A 22,264-nucleotide genomic window follows, 5' to 3' on the forward strand; every position below is an offset into this window, starting at 1 on the left:
TGGGGCAGCAGGCGCTGTGATGCGGACAAACCATCAGTCTTCACAGGGACATCAGATTACCATGCCTGGATCAGTGATGTCATTGAAGACTATTAAAGCTTTTGTCCAATCACGTCTCAATTGCTTTACATTTGTTTTTAATACATTTCAGTCAGAACAAAAATAATCAAAAATTCTATCATTCACTGATTTTTTTTTTTCCTAACTTGTCAACCAATCAGAGCAAAGATTTCCCAAATGCCTGGTTAATTACTATCTCAAATGTCCTGCAGCAAATCGTACGATGTTCCGCCCGCTACTTCCTGTTTTTCCTCCTGTGGATAAAGACATCTCAAGTCATCAAAGGTGAACCATGAAGAACACAGTGTAATTTTCAAACCTTCAGCGCTGACTCACTGTGACATCACTTGTGGTCCTCTCAGCAGTTGAGTCGTAAACTGGATTAGTAATGCTACGACCAATGTTGGAGGGCGGGGCTTCTGCTTGAGCTTCCTCTTCCTCATCCTAATCAAAGTGAGACTTGGTCAATTACTAGCTTCCAATGTTTCAGTAAAAGTAAAATTCCTAATGCATTTAAAATGGAATAGTAAAAATTATGATTAACTCCACAAACATGAAAATCTTGTTCACAAATATCATTAAAAATCTAAAAGCTGATTGTAATAAAGATGATTACCCCAATACAGACACAAACCTTGAAATAGTGGAAGTGAAGCCCCCTACTGGTCTGTTTGTAGAACTTATGGCCTACAAACATGGCGGCTGTCGTCATAACCACCAGCAGCATAACACCAATTCCCATCCCAGCCTTGTGAGCCGCATGCATCTGCAGAGCCAATCACCAAATCAGGTGTCAGATCAATATACAGGACGACTGACGCCGCGTTAGTCATGACATCACTCACCTGCTGACGAGGAGGCGGAGCCGTCAGAGGTCCCTGCAGGACGTGTATGATTCCGTTGGAGGCAATGATGTCGGAGGTGGTGACAAAACGGTCATTGATGTAACGAGACGACTACAAAGACAAAAAATTACAAGACAACAATAGACATCAACTACAAGGTCAACATGATTCAGTGCCCTCTGCTGTTCATATGCTGCAATAACGGACCAGAGCGGCTGGATTTAGCAGGTCTGAGACACCGATGACACGCAGGCTCCCAACTTTGGTTCGTATGCGGCTGCCGTTCCTTAGCTCGTTCAAAAACAGAGCCTCACCTGCTGAGAGGTGGTACTCGATATCCCGCTGAGACAGAGTCTGAAGTGAAACATGAAAGAACAAGATCAAAACTGAAGAAACTTTTTCATGGGCAGCTATTTTATCAAATATTAAAACTTCAAAATACTAAGGATTCTTCTGATAATCCTAATAGAATTAATACATCAGTAATCAGACATTACGTCAGTTTAAGAACCAGTTCTTCGATTGATTTTAGACCAGTTTGATTGTCTGACTTTAATGGTTTAAACCATCATTCCATCAGTTCAGTCAGTGCAAAGCTTTGCCGAATGTTTTACCATTGCAAATTTCAACTTTAAAATTGATGGAAACATTCAAAATATAGAGAATTTTAACAAAGAATAAAAAACAATTTCACCTAATTTCTGACCTTTGAACTATGGTTAAGTCAGATAATGTCATATGTCACGTGACAAGAAGCCTGTTTCACCTCATTGCTAAGGAGACCATCGTTGTGGGGTACGAAGAGCGTAGACTGGACCGTTATGTTGCTGAGACGCTTCAGGAACTGTTTCCCCGCGTCTGAGACCTGAGAGTAGTTCAGAATTTGCTAAAAAAAAAAAAAAGAATTACATGAAATAACAGATTCAGGTCAAAGTTCATTGACATCTAAGGAGCTCATGTGGACATGTGAACTCACGGTAAGGAAGTTGGAGAAGGTGGGAGTTGACTTGAGAACCTGCAGAAGGTTTCCTGTGCACTGAATCCCGTTCCCAATGTAACCGCGCTGACACTCACACTTCACCTCTGAACACAGATGTCGTTATGGTTTAGAAACACCTCCGATCCTGAACAGTTTTTCACCAGATGTAATTTCATACCAAGCCACCCGCGGTGGAATCGGAGCCCAGGTGGACTCACACCTCGCCACTAGGGGTTGAATCGGAGCCCAGGTGGACTCACACCTGGACAGACAGGAATCCTACCACTGTGCCTCTTTTTTCTGATTTTTTTTGCTATTGGTTTTTTTTATTAGGTTATTGCTTCCTTTAGGCTGATTTTAGCTACCATTTGGCTAACTGTTTTGTTGAATCTTTAAAATAACTTAACTATCCATTTGATTTTACTGCAGTAAAATTGTAATAAATGCCTGAGGGCTAGCAATATATTTTGGCTAACTAATCCTTTCCTTAATCTATCTTAATTTCTTCTATTTCGATTCTTCTTCATCTTTCTGCTCACCCTTCATTCTGTAGCAGAATGCGTCCCATGTCTCAGTCAGGTTGGCGCGTGTGCCATAGTCCACAATACCGATGTGTCCAAAACCACAGTTTGGGTTGGAGTAGGTGGTTGGATACGCCACACGTGCCTTGTCTAACCAGCCAGCACTGCACATGTTGAATCCTCCCTGTAGAGGGCGGCAGAGTTAAACACACGGCGACACTAGAAGAAGCGTGACAGCGATGGTGCATTCACGGACCTGCTGAGCGTAGGACAACTGTTGGTACGTCGCCAGCGTGGCTCCCTCTGATGTGCAGATACGCTGAGCTGCGTCAAAGGTCAGTTTGTACGTACCATTATCTGAACGCATGTGGAACACGCCCAACTTTTTGTCTACAAAAAAAATTAACAATTAACAAAGAAAATACGGTGCTACGGAGCTAATGGTGGAAATGTGGAAATAAAAACATTCATTCATGATGAATGAGCTGAATATGCTAAGATTCAAAGAACGTTAAGATGCTAGTGTGGTTATGACCGCTAGCATTTAATGATGCTAACAGTAAGATTACTTACTGTTATACTGTATATATATATTAAAATAACAGAAATTCTAGTTGTTACTAATAACGCTATAAACCTAAAATCATTAATAACTATCCTAAAAAAAACTGAGGGTCATTATTTGCTCACATTTACAAACTTTACCTTCAAAGTGCAGATCTGTACATTTAGCGTTCAGGTGACATTTTCCATTGTCCTGGAGACAACGACTGACTGGCAGCTGTTTGACTTCACACGTCACACCGTCACCAATGTAGCTGTCTTTACACGAGCACCTTTTCTTTCCCTGTCCACACAGACATGTCACATTTTTTTGTTAGTTTTGGACAGGTGAGAACTCAAAGTACCAACCCATCACAGTGTTTTCTGGGTCATTCTCACCGGCGCCACCATGGTACAGGTTGCATGTTCATGACAGCCACCATTAACTCCAGAAGTGCAGGGGTCAATGGGGAGACATGTGAATCCGTCCCCTGAGTATCCTCGAGGACATGTGCACACCACTTTTTCACCCTTCTGGGAGCAGCGTGCTACTTTGGCACAACCGCCGTTCCAAAACTGGCACATATCGGCCACTGGGGGCAGAGAGACAGAGAGACGACAAATTCCCATCAGTAGAGAAGAAAATGATAGACACGTACCGTTTGTCCACCACTAGGGGCAGATACATTGAGCCAAATGTCTAAAAGACATGACAGAGACATAAAAAGAGGTCCACCACTCGGACAGAGACAAAGAGACAAATTTCACCACTGGGGACAAAGACACAGTTCATGAAGGAGAAATGCAAATACAGATATGTTGTCATCAGAGAATGTGTGAGGATGACGTCATCCTCACACAATATTTACCTTTACAGGTAAAACCATCTCCTTCATAAAATGGCCGACAGACGCAGGTGTTGTTTTCTTTACAGATGCCTTTTGGAGAACACGACGGAGAACACTGAGGGAAATCCGCTGGAGAACACAGGGAGACATGAGGGGAAATTAATTAATTAATTAGTTGAATTAATTAATAAATTAATCTTTAATATTATTTTACTACAGTTACAGTTATGTTTTGGATGTCTCCTAACTGAAATGATCTTTTCTAAAATTCTACAACACCTTCCATCATCTGATGTGGCTGCAAAAATACACTTTAAATCATAAATGAAGTCAAACACTGAAGGCTGGGTGTGTTACCGTGGTCAGTGATGTCATCACTGACTTACCCAGCTGGATCTCACACCGCTTGCCCGTCCATCCGGCCTCACAGAAACACTCCCCTGTCCCTCTGCGTCCGTCATCACATGATCCGTTTTCTGAGCAGTTACAGACTGAGACACAGACACAAACAGTCAGTCAGTCACACACAGTCAGTCAGACAGTCAGTCAGACACTGGGGTCTCAAACTCCAATGGGCTGGAGGTCACTGTTGCTCCTACCATGTTAAAGGGACAAAAACCAACAGCAGAGGCTCAGATTACATCATACTGACATTTAGTTGCAGACTGCCTGAAGGCCAATTTTGGCCCGCAGACCGGGAGTTTGAGACCCCTGGTGGTAATGTTTGAAGAAAGTCACACAGGGTTTGTTGTTTACTGTACCTTTACAGTCGGGTCCAAAATGGCCCGGAACGCACTGATCACAGGCAGCGCCACTGAACCTACTGTCACAAATACAGGTGCCGTTACCAAGGTGACCATCATCACATTTACCATGGTTGCTGCAGGGGTAGGCAGAGCCACCTGGACACACTGGAGACAGACAGAAAAACGTGTATGAATTGAGTGGAGTGTTCTTGACGCCTTAAGTTTAACGTGAGGCTGCCACGGTCCTCTCACCAAGGCAGTCCCGCCCATAAAAACCACGGCAACACTTGGGCTTCCAGAAGTTGTAGGTGCAGACGCTGAGACAGCCGGTGTTCTTGGCCACAAACAAGGTGGGAAGGTCACATTTCTCAACCTCCTGGACACAGGAGGAGACCAGAGGAGAGAGCGGCACGTGAGTGAACATGAAGAGACACAGGAAGACAAGTATTACGGCGAGATGATCGCACCTTTAGTGTGGCGCTTGGAGGACACCTGGAAGCCGGAGACCTGCACGGTCCACAGCTCATCTACAGCAGAGAAAGAACCAGCTTCAATAAGAAAAAAAAAAGTATGGCATCCACAGGGGGGCACTGCAGTGATCAAGGTTTTACCCGAAGATCAAAGGTTGACTGCTCATCGCATCGTCCGCCAAGGCTGGGTGCGGTCAGCAGGCAGTCGATGCCGTAGGCGATTCCGCCGTTAAAGACGAGGTGTCTCTGAATGATCCGACACTTTGCGTCGTTAACGAAGATTTCTCCCTGATTTCAGACAAAGATGAACGATTGGTGGGACTCATCAGAGCAGACACTTTGCTCGATCTGTCTCCGTCGTACTTACGATGTTGTCTATGCCACCACAGCTGAAGGACAGCGTAGAACCCTGCAGCGTCCGCGCTGAGTCCAGGTGGACCAGAGCTTCAGCATAGATCTGAGGAGAAGAGGGAGCGGCTTAGGGGTGAGTTAGAACTCCCTCTGGTGGTAGTATAGAACATTCGTTGCCCTGCTCAAATGAAGTCTCTCACCTTTTGACTCTGTATGACGTGGTACTTCAGGTACTCGGTCAGGTCTGAGCGGTGACTTGGGTGGTACAGGTAGTCCTTCTGCTGCTGCGGCAGCGCTGCCATGGCAGCATCAGATGGTAGGAAGATTGTTACGGGTTGGTTCAGCTTGTTGTTAATCATTTCTGTTACACCTGTGTCCTGAAAACACGTGACGAGTGTGAATGTCAGCCCACGTTGCCCGGCAGTAACGGCACAAAAGTGGGCGGAGCCTCACCTGCAGCAGCTTGTAGAAGGTTTTATACCCGTGTCTATCAGCCACATCTGTCAGGTTCAGCTGTGTGACGACAGTTAAGAGCAGAACAGTTAAAACAGAGTGCAGTCACTGAGTGGTTGTGAGTCACTGAAACTTATTTTAATCATGAACTCACCTTCTCTGAATTTACTTCTTTGCTATATCTGGGTGGAATCAGGATCTTGTCGATCTCGTGGAAAACCCCGTTCATGCTAACACTGTCGCTGTAGGTGACGTTCGCTCCGTTGACAAAGATGCTGCCCTGAAACGGTAACGTTTATTTAATGCAAAATAACTGCCATGCAAATACTGCCACCTGCTGGTGGAGGAATTTAACGACCCTCCATGCACGTTATACATTCTGCGACCTTGTACTCCTGACAAATACTTCGTATGGTCCATAATTCCAAATTATTCTGAAATGCTTTTTGTTCTAAATATACCTTGCGTTTAAACATAGACGTCATGAACATTTCTTTTTATTGCTGTCAACAATCAACGAGGACAAATATGTTCCAGAATATCTGACATTGCTTCCAAATTTCAGGTGCAAACTATCGATCCGATAGCTATGCCCAAATATCGAGCCATTCCTATTGAATACTTCAGAAGAACGGTGGACTATTGCCTTTGTGAATCTAGAGGTGAGAGGTCGGGCGTTGTTGGTCAGGGGGTTTGAGTTACCTGGGTGAAACTTGTAGTCAAGACCTCCCCGGACAGTGATGTCATGTTGCGGGGTCGAGTGAGGTCGACATCAAGTAGAATGTGACACAGGACGATGTGGCTGCGCAGGATGTTTACAAAGTTTTCGTGAAATTTTATAACCGACCTTTTCTCCATGATCTGGAAAGTAAAAGAGACATGCGCTCTTGCAGACCTTTGGAATATTGTTACTTCATTGTGTGCTTTACATTGTGTATTTTCTCACTTTTAGACCTTTTCTGTCTTCTTCAAAGGCTTCGGTGTTCGGGGCAAAAACAGTGAATGGGCCGCGACCATTCAGAGTAATATCCGCTGCCTAAAAACAAACAGAAGTTTCCCATTTTGTAGTTAACGTTTGAGTACGAGGAGGTGACGCAGGATTAGACTTTCCCTCACCATGAGTTTGACGTAGAAGTCTCTCAGCTTTCGTGTCAGGATTTCCTGTGGAGATGAAGACTTTACAGTGGAAGAAGTTGGAACACAGAGAAAGAAACAAACTGTGGACGTTGTGTTCAGACACTAACCCTCCCCACGGCGCCTTTGCAGGTGATTCCGTCTCCCAGGTAGCCGGGCTTACAGCTGCAGTTCCGTTCCCCTGGATCAGTCACGGTGCAGCGTGCGTTGGAATGACAGCCGCCATTTTTCTGGAATAAATCACCGGACATTGATTCCACAATGGCATCGGTGACACTGAATTAAATTAACCACCAATAGGGAGTGATATTATGTTGTTGCAGTACTTACTGTTACCTCACATATATATAAAGGGTTACCTGTGCTGTTTTTATAAAGTACACTGAACATAGAGTTGAAATAAAATACTGCACATTTAAAAAAAAAAAATATTTAAAACTGAAGAACTAAAAAAAACCAAATAAATAAGGTACATGAACAGTGGATTTAACCTTAATCCCAGGGGTCAATCACAAAGTTTACGTTTTATAGCCATTTGCTGCCACCTAGTGGAAGAATTTAAAGTATTTAAATGTCCTGTAAATAAATGATTTTTCAGACCTATTCGGTGAAATTGGATAATTTTCCAGAGTATACATGATGATCAGTCGCCACACAATAACATGGCCCTGCACAGTGGTTAAGAAATCACATGACCTATAACCTCAAAAATAATTCTGTAAAAGCATTGAAAAAGAAATCATCAGGGAGGGCCTTTAATGCCCTCCCTGATGATTGAGTGAATATCTGATGAGGTCATTTTGATGCCGATGTCTAGTGAAAAACTTTTGCGACTTTGTATTTCTCCTGAACATTAATTGCATTATTTTATAGAAAACTGTTTAAATTTCATTGTTATTTAATAATAAAAAAAAATAAAATCATTAAAATCACCTGACGTATTCATTATATGAAACAAATGAATTTGGTGTTGTTTTATTGGCTAACCTGTGGCTAATAACTACTCAATAAGATGAACATGCAATTAACATGTTGTTAATGTTAACACGAGTCCATGATCGCCCCTCGGGTCACCACTGAATGAACTACAGTGTTTCTGCCTAAGTGCAGTTGTTGTGCTGCCTTCAAGGACCCAGATCTAACTCACCTTGTTGCAGGGGTTGACCTTTTCACACTTCAGTCCATTTCCTGTGTACCCAGTACTGCACACACAGGAGGTCTGAACGGGGACAAGACATGGATTCAGTGATCACTTATCAAGAATCGGTGAAGATCAGCTGATAGCCTAATGGATCTGACCTTGTTGGGTCCAACATGGATGCATTCGGCGTTCTCGTGACAACCTCCGTTTCCGTGCAGACATGGGTTGATCTCTGTGGAAGACAGACTGGAAGCATGAAGCACTCATAATCAAAGTCGCAGCTTATTTTCTTCATGGATGGGGGAGGAAACTTACCGACACAGACGAGTCCATCGCCGGTGAAGCCGCTGTTACAGATGCAGTCTCGTCGTCCAGGCTGCGTCCTCTTACAGACAGCGTCAGGACTGCAGCCGCCGTTGTTAGTTGCGCAGGCATCTCTTGCTGCAAACGGAAAAACAAGAAGTCACAAAGACGTCGTAAATCTGAGACAGAGTTCTTAGAAATGCTGTGTTTTGCCTTGACAGAATGTTCCGTTCCCATCGAAGCCCGCAGCACAGATACACTGAGAGCCCAACGGTCCGATAACACAGCTGTGAAGTACAACAACACAATACAGTTATTAGAGGATCCAGCAGGGGGCACACTCATGGTCTGTTTTTACTCACTTTGCACTGGTGTGGCATTTAAATGAGCCGCAAAGTTCATCAGCCGAAGACACGAGCTCTGTAGAAGACAGCAGTCGTCAGCATACAGAACATACGTAAACGCTTGGTACTGCTATGCCTAATCTTTCTGGATTTTTTCGGAACTTCAGTTGCCCTCGATGTAACCTGGATGGAACTATTTTTTGGGATGAGATGACCTGGATGACTGAGAACCCACACAGACATCATCATAAATCAATTTGCTTCTTATGAGCTCCTTACTTTCGTCACAGAGGATTCCCCTCCAGCCGACGTCACACTCACATGTCCCGTCACCTGTCAGACCATCCTTACAGCGTCCACTCTTGCATTTGCAATCTGGAGGACGCAAAGGGGAGGACATACAGTACCACAGTTTGTACCATGGCATCACATGATTTCTTAAAATTCACTAAAACACAGTGCGACTCCTTCTGACCGTCTGTGAACTTTTCTACCAGCACTCACAGAGCAAAAACTTAAACCCCTCTCTGAGCCTGAGCCTTACTTCTACAACTCTGGAATGTATGACTCATCAATTTTACGTCTATATAATTCTCCACTTTCTTCCTGAAAATACTTTCACAATATATCTCGATTCCATCACCCACTTTTCTCTTCATCTCACTACTGACGCTACACCTAACACCTCACCAACTTGGTCCTTTTATATCCATCCATCCATCCATCCATCCACCCATCCATCCATCCATCCATCCATCCATTCATCCATCCATCCATCCATCCACCCATTCATCCATCCATCCGTCCGTCCATATATCAAATCATCCATCCATCCATCCACATAAATCAAAAAGTGGCCAAAGTCATTTTTCCCTTGCAGGTGTACTTACCCTGATCACAGTGGACACCATATTTGCCCGTCTGACATGTCTCACACGCCGTCCCGTTGAAGCCTTGGTTACACTGACACACACCAGTGCCGTTTGTCCCGTCCAAACACACTCCTTTATTGAAGCAGGGCTCACCTTTCGGCCCGGGACATGGCTCACAGTGCGCTCCGAAAAACCCGCTGCAACACTGGCGTTCCTGAGGACACAGACCGAGGCTTGGCATCAGCTGGATCATCAACCTCATGTCATATGGTCTCACAGGAGAGGTAACGTACAATCGTTGTTTTGAGACAGGTGGCCCTGCAGCCAAGGGACATAAGGCTTTCACCTTCATACACTCGAGTCAACATGCATTTCCTCGTCCTGGCGTTTTTCTGTGGAGCAAAAGTTCCACAGTGTGAGAACAAAAACCATTGAGCTGAAGAAACATGAAGGAATTACCACGTCTTACAACTGGCTGGGTGTCTTTGGGGCAGAATTCAGTTTTTGAGAAAAGACATTCAACACAGGATCCCTGCGAAATCACACAAAAAGAGGGGACATGTTTGACAAACAGTTGAGTCCGTCTTTTTCTTTCTTTTTGACGGTCGTCTGGGATTCTACCTGAACTTTTGTGTATGTTGCTTTGTCACATTGATGAGCGGAAGAACCGATGACAGACCGTGAATGACACCTTTTCCAGCCAGGAGGTTGGAGGAGTTTATCTGAGCATCGTTTACAAAGATCTGCAAAGAGGGGGAAACAGAAAAAAAAAAATTATAAAAATGAAACTAGACGAGTCTTGAAAACAGACCTGAGCGTCACCATGCCACCGATGACGTTTTCCCACCTTTCCATCTCTGGGGAAGATTCCAACCTGATAGGAGAATCCAAGCAGTGTCTCCTTGTAGCTACCAGACTGTAGGTCTGTCTTCAACAAGCGCTCATCTATGACCACGTGGAAACGGGTCGTATTCATATCCTGTTAAAGCAAAACCATTCCTGTGAACTCCTGTTACAGCTCCTAGGCTAATTTGCGGGTCATGTTGGGGTCGTAGCATTTCATACCAGTGCAGTTATAGACATTTTTTTGAGGTACTCATTAATGGCCCCATCTGTTGGAGCAAAGATGGTGAATTCATTGGCCTGTTCAATCACATCTGTCAGGTTGTAATTCTAAGAAAGAAAAAAAAAACAGTGTGAGAAGGGTGTGTTTTTACACCAGCACATGTTGTATTTGGTGTGTTCATACAATGAGATATGATCTGAGGTGTATTTGTGTGTTCATACAATGAGATATGATCTGAAAAGAGAGAACTCAGGTCTCTGTGCAAGCGTCGTCAGGAGCCCTTCACTCAGTTTCCTGTCAGGAACCAAGACCTGTGGATGGAATGGCATCAACATCAACAGGACAATTAGCACCGTTAGCATACATGACATGGTAAACATTAATGGCATCTTTGGCATTAACAATATCACCACTGTAACCATTTTCTTTAAGCCATGTTAATACAACCATTAGCATAACCGATTTAGCATTACTGTCATGGTTAGCTTAAAAAGCATTGTAAACATTGTCTGTATGATTAATATTTTTTTAATACTAGAAGTATCATATTAATTAATTTCAAAGATTATTAAGCTTCAAAGCTGTCATCGTAGATATATTTTTCATTGTAAGTATCTGGAGCATTAGCCACAAAACCACCAACATGATTCACACATTAACTCATTAACAACAGGTGTTTTTCAACCTTGAGGTCACAACCCCTCGAGGGGTCGTCTGGAATGGGGGAACTAGAGTTGCCTTTAACATCACTGTAAACATAGTTAGCATTGTTAGCCTTGTCAGCTAGATCAGAATTATTAGCATTTTTTCCATTATTAATCTTTTACTCACTACTCACTATTGCACATTGTTGGCATATGTAATGTTAGCCTAGCTAGTATTATTAGCACAATAAGCAAAGGAAAGATAGTTAGCAAGCATTATCATCATCGTCAATACTTTTGAGCTGTGTACCTTATCAATGACATGGATCAAGCCATTTGTTGCAGCAATGTCAGTTGTTGTGATGATAGCGCCACCAACAGTGATAATCTGGGAGGTCAAAAAGGGAGTCAAACATAGAGTAAAGGAAAGCAGGTATTTATAGTTCTGTAGGTGGAGACTCTCTGGACCTGCCTCATTGGTTGTTGAAACAGGAAGTGCTGTAGTGAGAAGTGACGTGACAGAGGAAATGCTGCTGAGGTTGTATGATGGGAAGGTTCCGACAATCATGTGGTTTCTGTCAGAAAAAGGTGAAGTTTGACTATTTAGAGTGTGTTTACTGATGTATGAAGAGTTATGGTGGTGGTGTGGTGGTGGACCTGATCAGACTTGGCAGGTTTCCGCTCATGGTCCAGAAGGCTTTGTCCTCAGAAGACATTTTTCCCACGGCATCTGAAGTTGGAACCAGGAGGGTGATGTTTTGATCTGACAGAGAGACACCAGAGTCCTGACAGACGGCGAGACACAGTCAATGGGACAACGTTAACAATTAGCACAACCAAGAAGGACAACATCCAAACCACCAGAGTTTGATGCTGGTCTGACAAGAACTAGGGCCAGGGTCTGATCACTGCTGGGATACTCACTGTGGTCCATTTTAAAAACTCAGAGGTGTCAATCAAGGACATCAGTTCCTAAAACACAAACAACATAATAATGCTTCGTGGCGTTAATCACCACAGTGTTGATGACACAGACTTCTGTCACTCACCTGACCCACTGTACCGTAACATATTTGTCCATTCCCAACATACCCGTCGTCGCAGACACACGTCCACTCAGACAACAGCAGGTGGCAGGTGGCCTGAAGAAGCAACACCGTCACATGACTTCACAAACGTCGCTCAGGCTGCTCAGGCTCATAGAGGTTGTTGTCATCCTTACCAAATAATGGCAGCCTCCACTGGTGGTCACACACTGGTTCACGGCCTCGCACTCTTGTCCGTTTCCTTTGTACCCGGCTTTACAGCTGCAGTCGCTCTGGGAGAGACAACCAGAGTGGAGAACTCAGAAACCAACACCAACACAAAACCGTTGGGTTGTATGTTATCGTGCTCCCTCTAGTATGAAACCAGACCTGTCCTGGTCCAACGTAGATACACGTAGCATTAGAATGGCAGCCTCCTCTGTCCGGGTCGTTGCAATTGTTAATTGGTTGACAGTCGTCTCCATCTTCCCGCCATCCTGTCAGACACTGGCAGACGTGTTTATTTGGTCCTGTCTTCATACATTTAGCCTGCGGGGGGCAGCAACCAGCATAGAGTCAAATATGACAGCGTGTATTGTTTGAGCTATGGTTGTTAATAAGTGACCTACATTGACACTACAGCCACCACGAAGGGGTGGGGCACAGGGGTCGGACTCCACACAGGTGATACCGTCGCCTTGGTAACCAGGTTTACAAACACACCTAAAATAACGAGGCATACATTCACTCTCCGGTGCCTCTTCAGATCATCTTGCCGGTGCCCTGAATGTACTGACTTACTGTGTCGTCCTCTGGCTGAAAACGCAGTCGGCGTGAGCGTGACAGAACTTAGCCTGCTGGCCACACACTGCCGTCTGTTGTTCACAGAGTGGACCAGTGAAGCCCGTGAGACACGTGTCCCGTTTACATTGACCTTTTGAATCTGGACGGTTGTCACAAACTCCGTGGATGCAGAGACAGGCTGCGGGGACACGACGGAGAGCATTTAATTCTGAAGTCATTCAAACACCTCTGTGACGTCACAGAAGAATGGCACACACTCACTTTTGTCACAGTTGGGTCCATATTTGTTAGTGGAGGAGCAGTACTGACAGCGAGAGCCACTGAAGTTGGGATTGCAGATACATGTCCCGTTTCCTGTCAGTCCGTCTGAACACTGTTTAAAGATGTGCAAAAAACACACATGACTAGACAAAAACTGTCTAGAATTTTGTAGAGCTAAGGTTCGGGAGCACACATACACAACACCTACGATTAGCTTACAGTGTGTTTTTGCTTTTAAAACGACCACAACAGGAAGACAAATTTAAAAAATCTTTAAACTTAAAGTTCAAGATAGCTTCAAGCCATTAATCATAATAAATACAGCTAGGACTAAGTCTTACAGAAAGATTAGTGATGTCACCAAAAATAGCTTGTCCTGATTTTTAAGGACCAAAAAAAAAACCTTGACATATTTGTGTAACACACAGTATATCTGACCTGGCCGTGACCTGAGCACGGTGTCTGGTGTCCACCTGGACATGGACTGCAGCCTTCTCCATAGAAACCTTGACAGCAGGCTGCAGTCTGAACACATGCAGATCAAAAATCAAAAAAGCCAGAGCGAATATGAAAACATTAGCACACCGACATTGTCACGATCAAAGCTAATGCTGTTATACCGTCACTGTGGCTTTGCAGAGAAGTGCGCAGCCCTCCCTTGGAATTCTGAATTCGACAGACTGGTAAAAGCATCGTTGGTGGTAGATGCCCTGAATGCAGCAGTTGGAGACAACAATGACCCTCAAAGAAAAATCAAAATGTTTTCAAACAACAACACAGCGAGACATTGACAAGTAGCAAATTAAAAGTGTTGTACCGTACTTATTCCAGAAGAACACTTAGACATTTTGATTTTGAAGCAGTCCACACATTCACCCTGAAGACACAAGAGAAACACACATAAACATCTTTAAATTTTACCTAGAGGATACATTTTAGAATTACATAGCTTGGCGTTCGCCACTAATGTGCTCATGTGACCTGATTACAAATGACAGTGTCCTAAAACTCCTACACAAAAATAATATACCATGCTGAGGCTAAATGTGTCCAATAATAAGCTATGCTAACATTCCCCAAGTCAAAATAACGATCCGTGCTAACGCTAAATAACTAGAATAGTATGCTAACACTCACAACAAAATAATGTACTATGCTAATGTCAAATGACCAGAATAATACCCTAACCTAAACGTAACTAATAGGGATGTAAAAAAAAATATCAATACGCTGAAATATGGCAATATTTCATTTCACGATACCGTATCGATATTCTACTATAGCTTTGCATATTCATATATTGGCCTTACCATGACGGTGATGTTGTTGATGATGTCACACCTGTGGGGCAGCACAGGTTCTATGGAGGATGGAATCAAGACTCCATCCAGCACGTATAAACGTCCATTTTTGGCCTCTACCGCGGCCTCCAACACCGCAGCGCCGTTTACCAAAACCTGGCCCTAAAGGAAAGCATGAAAGAATTCAGCAGTCCAGATGTTCTTAAAGCAGACGGGTAGCTGCTAATGCTAATGCTAGTAATTCATTATGATTGACTCAGATTCACTTACATTGTCTGTCACATTAATTGTCAGAACCTGATTGGCTGTCGTCACAATCCTGGGACTGGATATGGCATTAAATATGTCCAGCTTTGAATAATAAGCCAAAACAAAAGGTTTTTACCACAAGGTATCACGCTGAGGTGAGATTCCAGCAAAAATGGTTCTTACAGATGTAGATGTGACAATGTGGTTCCTCAGGAGCTCCACCAGTTTGTTGCGACCCTGTTGTGAACATTTAAAGGGCGATGACGGGTTAAGACACAGCAGTATATGGAGTGGTGTCTTTGTGGTTGATGTATCACCTTCTCACTGGTGAGGTAGTCCATATATCCCTCTGTCATAGCGTCAAAAGCTGAGCTGGTGGGAATGAAGACGGTCATCGGACCAGGGAGATCCATGACAGACGTCAGGTCAGTTGCCTGTGGAGACACTGAATGTATCACGAGGAATCTCTGGGGTCCTTGGCCTTTAAAGCACAATCAATGTTCCACGTGTCATGTGACAAAGACTTCTCACCCCCAGCAGAGACCTGAATGTGTTAAACTTCCCGTAGTCAGAGATGATCTTCATCAGGTTTTCCTGGAGAAAGAAAACGATTCTCCAGTAGATGGCGATGGTATAGAAATATATATATATCACACCACAAAAATTTACCCAGCAGTGAGCTGCATCGATCACGCACACAAAACGTTGCCCAGCAGTGAGCTGCATCGATCACGCAATATGCGCATTTTGCTTCTATAGGCTTTAGTTACGCTTCCACAGGCTTAGACCGCGGGGGTAACTCCAATGGTGCACTGAGCACTCTACAGACATGTGAGCATTAATAACTGTCAATCATAACCTTATCATTAACCCTGTGTTTCACCTTGTTATATATAATAGTTGGTGCTCCCTCTCTCTCTCTCTCTCCCTATCCTCCTATTGCATTCAAGAAGATGATGCTAATATAATTTAATTTTTGTTTTGACTAAACCAACATTTCTTCATTGTTTCCTTGTTACCTGAATATTGGGGCAAATACTCATATACTTCAAATTCCACTTGTAAATTCCACCAAGGCATATGCGTAACGTGAATTTGGGCTATTTAAAAAAAAAAGACTTGAATTGAATCTCACCTTTGGATCACTGTCCACTGTAGCTACCACGCTGTCCATCACATTATTGATCAAATGGATCATCCCATTAGATGCCACAATGTTGGACTGGACAATCGTACCTTTTTTCTTGCTGCCATGGATGCGGATCACAGCAGAAGAGCCCTGGATGGAAAAAAATAATTTGATCAATTTAAAAAAAAAAAGAAAAATAAATAATAGTTAATAATGAATAAAAAAGGACATTTGTGTTTACTTCTGGTCATTCTCTAGATCAAAAGTGTATGACAGCCCTGTTTGGTACAGAGACTGCCGTGACCTCTCACCCCAACTGCGGCGTCGGTCTCAGCTGTTTTTCCCGTCAAGGTGTAAAAGACATCAGTTTTCTTTAAAACCTCAAACGGCATCACTCCGGCAACCAGATGTAGTTTGCAAAGGTACTTTGCTTTGGAGGCGTCTGAGGTCAGAGTTTGTATCTGTGAGCGACACAGAGACAGATAAGAGACCTGCGGAGGTTTGAGAGTCTTCCTTGATCAGGGGTTTTCTTGACTTACTGAGGTTTGTTTTTTAAAGCCTTTATTGATCGGGGCAAACACAGTTAAAGGGCCCAGATCCCGCAGGGGCCATGACACCGAACCTGTAAGATGTTCAGAACCACTCGTTATATTTCTTTGTTTAGATTACATTGGTTAAATTGATTTGGTTTGATTGATAGGATCATAGACAATAAGGTTAATCCCACAAACAGATTAGATGTGTGCAACCAGATTAGCCAAAGGCTCGATCCATTAAAACCATATGTGCACATATAAGATGAAAATAATATTATATTTATAATATGTTTCAGCAGACGCTCAAACTGAGAGTAAGTCACACACCCATAAAACCTAATGGAGTTCAAATATACCTCTTATGTCTGAATTCCGTTACTACAGCTCTATGTGACCAATTGTGGAATAGGTATGATAAGGTTATTGCACCCCCTAAAGGCAGTAGTAGAGAAATGCTAATTTAATCTAAGGAAAAACATTGTTGATTATTTGGGTTTGATCCATAAAATGAGTTATAAAAATGAGATACAGAGTGTGTGACCATTAGTCTTGGTCCAGACCAAGCGGTGACATCATACCGAAGAGAGAGATGGCGTTGCTCAGCTGACCAGTCCACTGTCCCCCGGGCTCTGTGTTCAGCTCATTCAGACGCTCCATGATGTTCCCATAGCACACTTTACCGTTCCCGACGTAGCCCTGCAGGCAGGTGCACCTGAAGCAGGAAGACACGTGAAACCCGAGTTATAACCAGGCGACACTGTTAAAATGTTAAGAAGGACTGGGGAAAGACGGGACTCACTCCACTTGTTCAGGTCCAGCTGTGGTACAATTGGCGTTTACATGACAGGAACCAGGTCGACACAACTCTTTCAGACGGCAGGCACCAGCCGATAGATGGTCAAAACCAGAAAGACACTCACAGTGAGACTGAAACACCAGAGTGACACATGTGAGGTCGTATGGTCGTCCTGCTCCTGCTCCTGGTCTGAATGGCTCTGCCTCCTCTTACCTTTCCCGGTCCATCGTAGACACACTTGGCAGACTCTGAATCGCAGCCTCCCTGTTTGATCTGACACGGGTCGACGGCCATGCAGATTCGCCCGTCACCACTGTAGCCCTCATGGCAGGCACACAGGTGCTGGTTTGGACCCGTGTGGACACAGGACGCATGGACATGACAAGGCTGTCTAAGACATGGGTTCACGGCTACGGACCCCAAAAAAAAAAAAAAAAAGTATTCTAGAACTTTCTTTGTTTTGTATAAAATATCTGCAGATTGAAGGGAAGTTTCAAGACGAACTCACGTAAACACTGGTCTCCTGACTTCTGGTAACCAGGTGAACACTGACACACAAGTTTTCCTGTGAGAGCTTCTTCCATACAGCGGGAACCCTGAGGACAGCGCAGAGCTGTGCACTCTGGAATTTCTGGGATGCAAAGCAGGTCATAAAGAGAGTTTGAGTAAAGATCAGACATGACAGAAGGAGACATGCTGTCGCTCACTGACCTTGGTCACATCTGGGACCTCTGTATCCAGAGAAACAGGTGCACTGACCGTCACCGTTCAGTCCAGAGTTACAGAGACCGTGGAGACAGGTGCACTCTGATAGAGACACAGTAGAAGTAATTAAAGGGGTTTCAAGGGTTCTTGCTCCTTGGGGGAAGACCCAGAATGTTGGACTAAAGACAAAGTTTTGTTAGTTTTCCCAGTTATTCTTGTGTTTTTAGACTGTGACATTTTTATCCTAGTGTGCTCAAAATATTCAAGTCCCAGGACCATGTCCAGCCTTTTTGAAGACCTGTAAAAAACTGCAGTAATTAACGACACCTTACAAAAACATCACTGGGATTTCCCTGGTTCATTGACACATCAGAGTTGGTGGACACTTTTTAAACCAAAACTACTTGTTTGGAGCAGAATCATGGCTTTAGAGATTGCACAGGGAACTAGTTCAGGGAGTCCCACAGTGGGGTGTGGCAATAAAAAATGTGATGGCGGTTTCATGTTTCTTCAGTGGTTTTTTTTTTTGACACAATAAAGAAATGTGAATAAACATTTCCTCTGTAAAATTAAAAGCTGTCATTTTAATTAATAAATAATTGCGGGGTTTATACTGTATATGTGCGTTATATGTGTTTTCTGGTATTTGAGTATGACTAAATAAAATTCTTCTCTGTAGGAATTGTAGGCTTGGATACAGAAGGGTGTGCAGCCAAAAAGATTCTGAAACCACTGAACTAGTTCATGTTGCATGTCGCTTGTCTTATTTGTTGAGCAAAGACTGAGAGCATGGCCCAAAAGGTATTTTGCTGGATAAGGCAAACAATGTGGACCCTCTGAACAAATCTGTCTAGTAGACCAATAGTTTTAACAACAACAAAAAAGAGTAATATCAGTGGAAAACAACTGGATTTTCATGAATTCATACAACCTGAAAAAAGTTACAAAAAAGCTATTAAAAAACGGATATTTACCTGAACTACAGGTAGGACCATAACGACCAGGTGAACAGTCCTCGCAGGCTGTTCCTGCAAACCCTGACTATACACACACACACACACACACACACACACACACACAGTGATATGATGAGTGTCTCACAGATGTCTGTTGTTGTGGTGTGTGCTGAGGTCATACCTGGCAGGTGCAGTTTCCGTTTCCTCCCAGTCCGTCGGAGCAGATTCCTCTGCCACTGCAGGGTGTTTCAGCACTTTCAGGACAATCTGGGACACAAATAAGAAGAAGTCAGTTGTGTGTGTGTTTTGTTGTGCTTGGGGTGGGGGGTGGGGGGTCTTTCAGTCAGTCAGCACATTCTAACCAAGAGTCTGCAAAAAGGAAGGAAGGTTTGGTCCCTTGAGAACTAGCCTGCATCCTGATCTTCAGGATCCAGTACTGAAAACATGTGACAGACGTCCTGATCTACTACATCAGCACTTTACCATCACAACATATAGCAGTTGTGTTACTTACAGGCTCGGAAAACTGCTCATTTCAAAGTACTGTAAGAAAATTTGGTATCGCACAGCAGGTGTTGTTGCTCCATTGAGGAACATTCTATGTCCTGAGGCTGGAGGAGCTAAAATCGGTGATTTTTCTGTATGAACTTCAGTGTAGGTCTTGTAAATGAAGTTAGACAGTATAAATCAATCATTTTTTTCCAACTACTGCTATAAAAAATTGTAGAGTATTTAATGTACATGTTTTAAAATATCTTTTGATACTTCTAGCAATCGCTATGCTAACGTTTAGCTATTTACAAGCTAATGATAAACTTCTGGTCTTACTATGTTTCCGTTATCTGTCTTTTTAGAGTTTTTATATCTTTTGGCTATTTAAAAAAATATTATTTATTTATTTATTTTAAATTTTATAGAAAAAGCGGTTTTAACAATTTAAAACGCGTAACATGGAGCAGGACGTTTTAAACAAGGGCTAATGCGCATCGTCAAGCTTAAGCTACCAACCTTATCGTTTATTTCGTTAATTTTGCTTCATTTGTTATTTTATTGAACACCAACCTTATCGTTTATTTCGTTAATTATTAGACACATCATATATAAAGTTTGCCTTTGTTGGTGTGTTCCTCACCTATGCAGTCTGGACCCCAGAAACCAGGACAGCAGTTCTTCACCTCAGCCTCACGGTAACACTCGAAGGAGCAGCCGCTGAGTGATACTTTTAGACTGATTGTCCTCACGAAGTAACTGAGACACACGTACACATATACATAAAACACATATACATAAATAAGAACTCATGAGCATGAGCGGTTTCCCTTTTCCTCCGAGTGGTGGCGCTCACCTGCAGTCCTGAGCCATGGATCCTGGCGTCTGTTTGTACCCGGTTCGACATGGAATCAACACACTGATGCTGCAGGAGTGACACGACGTCCTCGTCCGCAGCACCGTGGAGTTCGAGCAGATGTTCTGACGGACCAAGAATAACCGACACAATCTGAGCTATATCCAAAAAGAGCTAATTGTAGCCACATAATGTTAAGATAGTTAAACTTTAGTGCCTTTTAAAGTGTCTTATAAGCTAAACCTATATGTTTTAACGCTTAGCTAAGCTAAACACAAAAGCAGAACATAGCATATAATACCCAAACCCAATTTTGACTTTTTTTAAAAACAAATATTAAAGTTAAATAAAGAAATAGCTAAGTTAATCTATAATATTATATTATATTTATTATTAAACATACCTATATAATATACTAAAATAAAATATCTAAAACTAAGCTAGGTATCAAAAACGTAAGCCAAATGAAAATGTATATTAAACTTAAGTCAAATTAATATACCCTAAGCTTAATAAAAACAAGATTATGCAAAGACAAGTTAGAAGAAACTCAAATTTAAAGCAGTTTAAATAGAAAAAAAATCAAAAAGTGGCTTAGTTAGCTAAGTTACTAAAATAGACTAAATTAATAAATAAATAATTCTAACCCCAAATTTGAAAATATGATGGCCAAGACTTCAATTATAAGTTTGAGTCTTCAGTATAAATATAAGGTTAAGCAAATTAAATCCAGCTAAAGTAAGGTTACGTTGAATCTAGGGTTCTACAAATATTAAGTTTTACAACTATCTAAAATGAAAGCCATGTTCTCACTTATTTCATGGTCTCATTTGTTTATCTTTTTTTTTCAGTTGCAAACAAGAAAATATTTAAAAAAAGCAGTTTTATAATTTCATTTAAAAAATATTATTCCAATTTTTTTTCTTTTCTTTATTTATTTTTTTTTAGCTATTTCTTCGCTTTGCCAGCAGGGGGACCTGGTCCATGTAAAATACCCAGATCAGTGGGGTGAATGAAACAAATCTGAAAAAGGTATTAACATTAGAATAAGCATTAGACTTGTTGCCACTTGCTAAAAAATGCTAATAGAAAAAGAAACATAGCAGCAGCAGTCCATCAAATTGGACTAAATAAGTGACACAGCCAGTACACATCATGGAATAAGAGCTCATTATAATACAGTTGATTAAACGTGAGAATAGACTGACTGAATGAATGAATGTACCTGTTTGGCTGTTGCTGCCTCAGACTTCATCATCATCATGACCATCATCATCATCATCTGAGTGAAAACCATCAGCCTGTTGCTCTGTCTGACCTCCATCTCTCCTACTCCCAGACTCCTGGTCCTAGAACCTGCTGTTCTCCTCTGATCCTGGACTCTTCCAGTCGGATTCTTTTTAGCCCCTACTCCCCCCGTTGTCCCCCCCAGTGTGTTTCCTGGACATCCTGACACTGTCCTGAAGTGCAGAGTCAGCCATTCGGACCCTCATGAAGAGGTCACAAAAGAGGACACACAAAGTTTCATCATGTAATCTGACCAGTAACCCAGGCTGTGGCCCGCTATCAAAGCAGAAGTGTGCCTCCAGTGGGGGCTGCCGGAGAACTTCAGGGGTGGGACGGGAAAAAAAAGGTGAGAGCAGGACAATATGAAAACTATCCGACCTTGATGAGAATGAATGGAGGGATTTTCTTCCAATTGCCGTCAGGAAGGGGAATGACTCCGCTACTGCAGGAAAACAGAGAGGAAGTAGAACAGTGACTCTCTGGGTTTTCATGGACTTATTTTTTTGAATGAAATGGAATTGTGTTTTTTTTTTTTGTTGTTTATGCATTT

General features: G+C 42.8%; 1 protein-coding gene across 1 annotated transcript; it reads right to left on the reverse strand.

Moving 5' to 3' along the window:
• Positions 1-107: 107 nt before the first annotated feature.
• Positions 108-21,835, reverse strand: stab2 (stabilin 2). The gene is given in 70 exon segments (XM_017034824.2): positions 108-314; positions 397-504; positions 695-826; positions 906-1,016; positions 1,113-1,259; positions 1,672-1,791; positions 1,882-1,988; positions 2,424-2,589; positions 2,662-2,795; positions 3,111-3,252; positions 3,348-3,541; positions 3,818-3,925; positions 4,183-4,287; positions 4,558-4,707; positions 4,795-4,918; positions 5,010-5,069; positions 5,154-5,300; positions 5,380-5,469; positions 5,564-5,740; positions 5,817-5,876; positions 5,971-6,096; positions 6,519-6,677; positions 6,763-6,852; positions 6,933-6,977; positions 7,061-7,180; positions 8,098-8,169; positions 8,250-8,323; positions 8,407-8,532; positions 8,608-8,681; positions 8,757-8,814; positions 9,018-9,113; positions 9,629-9,824; positions 9,904-10,002; positions 10,080-10,142; positions 10,232-10,266; positions 10,269-10,353; positions 10,458-10,589; positions 10,676-10,783; positions 10,898-10,987; positions 11,631-11,708; positions 11,793-11,895; positions 11,978-12,105; positions 12,245-12,292; positions 12,370-12,462; positions 12,543-12,638; positions 12,736-12,894; positions 12,975-13,068; positions 13,147-13,327; positions 13,411-13,522; positions 13,849-13,935; positions 14,031-14,120; positions 14,228-14,287; positions 14,721-14,873; positions 14,982-15,062; positions 15,144-15,197; positions 15,278-15,394; positions 15,492-15,554; positions 16,096-16,239; positions 16,401-16,550; positions 16,629-16,711; positions 17,204-17,337; positions 17,425-17,552; positions 17,635-17,831; positions 17,930-18,052; positions 18,133-18,228; positions 19,101-19,167; positions 19,264-19,349; positions 20,215-20,330; positions 20,428-20,552; positions 21,653-21,835. Coding segments are annotated over 70 exon segments (7,632 nt in total). The 5' UTR covers positions 21,752-21,835; the 3' UTR covers positions 108-257.
• Between the last annotated feature and the right edge of the window lie 429 nt (positions 21,836-22,264).

The sequence above is a fragment of the Cynoglossus semilaevis genome, chromosome 8 (assembly GCF_000523025.1).
Source record: "Cynoglossus semilaevis isolate Cse_v1.0 chromosome 8, Cse_v1.0, whole genome shotgun sequence".
NCBI lineage: Eukaryota > Metazoa > Chordata > Actinopteri > Pleuronectiformes > Cynoglossidae > Cynoglossus > Cynoglossus semilaevis.